At 42.0% G+C, this 6000-nt stretch overlaps 1 protein-coding gene across 2 annotated transcripts in view; it reads left to right on the forward strand.

Moving 5' to 3' along the window:
* The window catches only part of ASH1L (ASH1 like histone lysine methyltransferase), a 188957-nt gene extending 183412 nt beyond the window's left edge, over positions 1–5545 (forward strand). For both annotated transcript variants that reach the window (XM_044676977.1, XM_044676978.1), the window contains exons 22-27: positions 50–188; positions 321–493; positions 1114–1280; positions 2809–2849; positions 3968–4269; positions 4910–5545. In XM_044676977.1, the coding sequence (XP_044532912.1) occupies positions 50–188; positions 321–493; positions 1114–1280; positions 2809–2849; positions 3968–4269; positions 4910–5001 (914 nt within the window). In that variant the 3' untranslated portion in view covers positions 5002–5545. The remainder of the gene's footprint in view (positions 1–49; positions 189–320; positions 494–1113; positions 1281–2808; positions 2850–3967; positions 4270–4909) is intronic.
* The last annotated feature ends 455 nt before the right edge of the window (positions 5546–6000 follow it).

The raw sequence follows: 6000 nt of genomic DNA on the forward strand, positions 1-6000 counted from the left end.
TCTAGTGAAGCTTTTTTCATATCATATTCATTCCTCTTTTACTTCTCAGGTGACTGTGTGTACCTGATGCGAGATAGTAGACGAACCCCTGATGGCCATCCAGTCCGTCAGTCTTATCGATTATTATCCCACATCAACCGAGAGAAACTTGATATCTTCCGCATTGAAAAGCTTTGGAAGAATGAAAAGTATGTTCATAGGTCCCATTCATGAACTGTTTTTGCATAATGAGACACAAAGCTGAATTTTTGCTTGTCTTTTACTTCAAGCTATCAACCAGACTTCTCTTTCTCTTTTCCTCATATCACTCCCTATCCTAGAGAGGAGCGGTTTGCCTTTGGTCATCATTATTTTCGTCCCCATGAAACCCACCATTCCCCATCACGTCGATTTTATCACAATGAGCTCTTCCGAGTGCCACTATATGAAATCATTCCTCTGGAGGCTGTGGTGGGAACCTGCTGTGTATTGGACCTTTACACATACTGTAAAGGTAAGTATTTGGGCTTAAACTAAGAATATCTAGGCCCATCCCTTCCTTAACTCAAATTCTCTCCAGTTGCCTACCCCATTAATGCTTTCCTTTATTAAGGATTCTCCAAAGACATCTGGAAAGTATAATGAGTTCTCTGCTACTTTCTCTTCCTCCTTACTTAGTAGTGCTTCTTAAATATATCACCACCAAACAAAGCTATGTAACCCTGATAACTCAGAACCTCCTAAAGACTAATACAAGGAGACAGAGAACAAGGACATCTCAAGGAACAGAGAATATTGCCCAATTCATACAACCCCATAGGGTTCTGAACACTGACATTTGTTATTCATTTTATGAAAATAAATCTACTTTCCAGATTTTGCCCTATGTTATTTCTATAATGTCTTGGAATCCTTTTTCTTCACACTTACTCCCTTGTACCCTTTCTGATGTCTTGTTTTCCCCATTCTCTATTGTGTCATCTGACCTTGGGAACTACTGACCATTACCAATGGCCACCTGCTTAAGGGATTCACTGTGCTACCTGTCATCCAAGTGGTTTTTGGGTTCCCTGAGCAATACGAAATAAAGGAGGGTGATGGAAATTGGATTTCTAACAGTGTCTGGGATTTCAGGGAGGCCCAAAGGAGTGAAGGAACAGGACGTATACATCTGTGACTACCGACTTGATAAATCAGCCCACCTGTTCTACAAGATTCACCGGAACCGCTACCCAGTCTGCACCAAACCCTATGCCTTCGATCACTTCCCTAAGAAGCTCACTCCCAAGAGAGATTTCTCAGTAAGCCTACCTCCTTCTCATTCTACAGAATGTCAGGATATAATAGTTTACCCATGGTATAACAGATCACAACATTTGAACAGTCATCTCATTTATCCCCTGATTTTAGACCAGGACTATAGTTCATTATCTCAGGCAAAGGCTTTACTACCAAATTAGTTTCTAACAAGATTTTCCCAAAAACCTCATATATATTTAAAAGTATGACTAAATTTATATTTCATATATGCCTATGTGAGCAATGTAGACCATTCATAGTTAATTGTAAAATTAAATTACCTACATTTCTGAAATTTTGCTCTACCTACCTTTTTTCTGTTGCCTTAGAATCCTCTTCACCAGTGATAGAGAACAGGAGTGGGAATGATCTGATTCCTTCACCCAGGACCAGTTAGGAATGGGGGGGGGGGGGATAGACAGCATAACAACCAGAAGATATCAGGGAAGTAGAGAATAAGTTATCCCTAGTTTGGGGAGGATACTGAGGCCTATCAGGTCCTGAAAATTCCTATTTTCCAGTCTTGTATTCAGAGCTTTGGACCACACTGACTCATCATGTCTCAAACTAGGAATAGGGACTAGGGACTGGGCCTATGATTTCATTATGGCAACTCTTGGATAAGAAAACTCCCTCTTCCAATGCAGGGTGGCATCTTCTCTATAATGCAAGTCTTAGCTGCCTAGAACACTGACAGGTGGTGACTTGCCTCAAGTAACCCAGGCAGTAGGCATTAGAGGTAGGACCAGAATCCAGTTAGTTCTTACTGTCTTTAAAGCCAACTCTCTATCCATTAGACTGGGGCTCAGCAAATTACTGCTACCTGCTTTTGTAGTGATAAACCTATTCTTAGGTCATGGGCACTACAAAAACAAACTACAGAGGGGGGCAGCTGGGTAGCTCAGTGGATTGAGAGCCAGGCCTAGAGACAGTTCAAATCCAGCCTCAGACACTTCCCAGCTGTGTGACCCTGGGCAAGTCACTTGACTCCCATTGCCTACCCTTACCACTCTTCCAATTATAAGTCAATACACAGAAGTTAAGGGTTAAAAAAAAAAAAAAAGAATAAAAAAAAAAAACTACAGATAATCAGGCCATAGTTTGCCAACCTCTGCACTAGACTATACTGATTTTCAGAAGGACATTAAACCATTAGGAAAGGAAGAAATCAGGGGCAGCTGGGTGGCTCAGTGAATTGAGAGCCAGACCTGGAGACAGGCGGTCCTAGTTTCAGATCTGGCCTCAGATACTTCCTAGCTATGTGACCCTGGGCAAGTCACTTAACCCCCATTGCCTAGCCCTTATTGCTCTTCTGCCTTAGAACCAATACACGGTAATGATTCTAAAATGGAAGGTAAGGGTTTGAGGGAGAGAAAGGGAAGAAATCTAGGCCTTTGATCTCTTTCTCCTCTACATTCCTTTCTCCCCTTACCTTGAATTAGGATCAGATCTTTTCAGTCAGTTCCACCAGTTTCTGTTTGTCCTGCCAATTTCTACATGCTTCTCACCTCTTTCTTCTCTTTGCTGCAGCCTCATTATGTCCCAGACAACTACAAGAGGAATGGAGGAAGGTAAGTCACTCAGAGAAGGAAAGGATCCAAAGAAATTAAGAAAGAGCTTAAAATTGGAATATTAGAATTATCTAGTGAGGGATTGTGATTCTTTGTGAAGGTAACCCAGCCAGTGCTATCAAAAAGGAATAGGATTTAAAACAAAGGAAGTTTCATAGTCAAGGTCTTTTGAGGATGAAAGAACAGACTAAGTTAGGAATCTAAACAAACTTAGGATAGTCTCCATATTTGCCCATAAGCCTTCTCCACTGCCCTTAGTGTACTAGGACATATCAGAAAAAAGCAAGACCCTGAAGGATAAAACTTTTAGGTACACATGGGTAATTATTCTTGCCCACATCATATTGAGAATATCACAATCTCTTGTATTTCCTCCTATGTACTTCCTTATTCTTAGTTGCATTACTATTCGTGTACATACCTCATCCCCCTGTATTAGGTTCCACACTCCTTAAGGACAGGAACTGTTTCATACTTCACCCTTGTGTCTAACTTGTGCCTACTAGAGTGCTTTGCATATAGATATTTGCTTTTTGTTATATTGTCCAGAGGGAAGGGGATGGAATTAGAAGTTGAGTAGTCTGTTAAGCAAGCTATGTAGTCTTTCTGTGTCTTAGTTTTTCTTAATGTCCAATGAGTATAGTAGCAGTTATCTATCTTACAGGGTTGATCAGGATTAGTAAGTATAAGCGTGAATTGCTTTGGAAAACTTAAATGCACAGTGCAAATCATCTTCATTGTTAAGTTGTTGATATGGTAAAAATTATGTTAAATTGACTCAGAATAGTGGAATAAATGGCCCCACCACTGTTTCAGGCTTTCATTGTATTCTTTAATGTCTCTAATCTCCCTATGTCTCCAAGGAATGATTTTTTCCCATTTTATAAATACGAAACTAAGATTCAGAGAACATCATTAAATTTCCTGATATGTTATATCAAGTCAGGAGCCAAATTAGAACTAGCTGAGGTAAAGGGGGAGACTCGGGCATCCTGATCCCAAGTCCAGTAGAATCTGAGGGGGCCAGCCTTCTACACTATCTTTGTTTCTTTATTCCCCCTTCATGCTTCTCCATTGCTTTTCTGAGCCTAACCTGAACTTGTGAATCCTCCTTATAGGTCATCCTGGAAAACAGAACGTTCAAAACCACCCATCAAGGACCTAGGCCAGGAGGATGATGCCCTACCACTCATTGAAGAAGTACTAGCCAGTCAAGAGCAAGCAGCTAGTGAGATGCCCACCCTGGAGGAACCTGATCGGGAGGTAGCATCTGGTGAGACACCAGAAAGTGAAAAGAAAGTAGATGAAGGTGGACAAGAACCTCAGAGGTCCTGCACACCTGAAGAGAGGCGACACAGCCAGCGGGAACGACTCAACCAGATTCTGCTCAACCTCCTTGAAAAGATACCTGGGAAAAATGGTAAGAATGAGCCTCTGTGGCTTAAAGTAGACATGTAAAAAAATTAAGGGCCATAAAAAAGCAAAATAGTTAATTAAGAAGAATCGAGGAGTCTTCCAGAAAAAAAATGCTATTTAAGAATGACCAGTGTGGAATGGTCACTTTAAAAAAAAAGCTTCTGTGTATATAATGAGAAAGTAAGATAAGACAGTCAGCAGAATGTTACAGTTAAGTAAATAATGACATAGTGAAGACTTTTTGCTCCTAGGAAAGAACACATCCTTTAGGAAAGAAGGTATTTGAGATAAAAAGGCAGTAAATTAAGGATATTATCTTATGCCAAAAATCAGGAAGTACTTAAAAAGCATATATACCATGCCATCTTTACTTCCTCCTATTCGTGGGAGGATGGCCATAGTTTTGAGTTTCCTATGTGTCCCTGTGCTAAAACCAGATGCTGTCTACTGGTTATACTTTGAAGGATGTGGCCATATCTTCATCCCCAAGACCTTCTAATAGGGGAAAGGCCAATCCACTTGGCCTGGATAAGTGGGCCATTTTACTAGTACGTGGAGGAGGGTGAAACGGGCTAAGAAAGCTGGAGGAGGGCAGCTTTTTTGTGTTGTCAGAGTCTGACTGAGCTCTGTGGCTCTCTTTGTAGCCATTGATGTGACGTATCTGCTGGAGGAAGGATCAGGAAGAAAGCTACGGAGGCGTACTTTGCTTATCCCAGAAAGCAGCTTCCGGAAGTGATCATCGGGGCCACACCTCAAACTGCTGGGATCCATTGAGGGCCAGTCAACCCAGCTTCCTGACCCAACTTCCATTTGAGTGTAAACAGGGATAAGAAGAGGATCCTTCAGGCAGGGGATTAGGACCATGAAGCTGACATTAGGTACTGAATGGAGAAGGTGAAAGGGAGAGCTGTCCAAGACAGTCTAGTGTAATTTATTTTCCTCTCCACATCCCCAGCCAGAGGAGAACTAATGGAGGGTTAGAATAGAGGAAGGGTTGCACAATCGAGCCTATGGGCACTTTTGCACTCCCTTCCCTTAGACTTGGGTTTTCTTGCACCCTTCTCTGACCTTATGGGCACTGCCAGGGGGCTCCCCCTACCCCCAGCTTTGACTTAAAGTCCATGGTCCCACCCCAGCCGTCCTTATGCTCCTAGAGCTCCCATAGGGACCCAGAAAAGATATAGTGGCCAAGGTCTCCTCCCTTTTCCTCCCCCCCTCAAAAAAAAACAAAAAACAAAAAAAACATGTTTATCTCCCCTCCTTAACCCAGCTAGTTCAAAGTAAAATATAAGTTGGCAGTCTAAAGCACTTGTACCTATCACCCCCTTCCCTTCTCCTTCCTCTCACTTGTACCTCCCCACGGGTCTTGGCATAAGGAGAGCCCCCAGGGGATCAGGGAGGAGGTGGGCACAATCAAGTGTAATTAGAATGATTTTGCCCTTTGTTCCTTACAGACCAGATTTTTTTTTTCCTAAAGGGAAGGCCAGACCCCGCCAGCACACGTATTGCTAGTTTTTGATGCGCTGTGGTTCTTGTGTGTCTGCTGTGCTGTGCGAATGGATATCCGTTTAAAAAGAAAAAACAAAAAACTTTTAAAAACACAAATGAAAAAACTCTAATCCTCCCCCCATGTCACTACATGAAATGTCAAGCAGTATTCACCTACCAGAGTATTTGTTGTGAGCTGTAGATTATCAATTGAAAACACTACTCTTGTGTTCTTAACTGTACAGTC

The sequence above is a fragment of the Gracilinanus agilis genome, chromosome 4, assembly GCF_016433145.1.
Source record: "Gracilinanus agilis isolate LMUSP501 chromosome 4, AgileGrace, whole genome shotgun sequence".
Taxonomy (NCBI): domain Eukaryota; kingdom Metazoa; phylum Chordata; class Mammalia; order Didelphimorphia; family Didelphidae; genus Gracilinanus; species Gracilinanus agilis.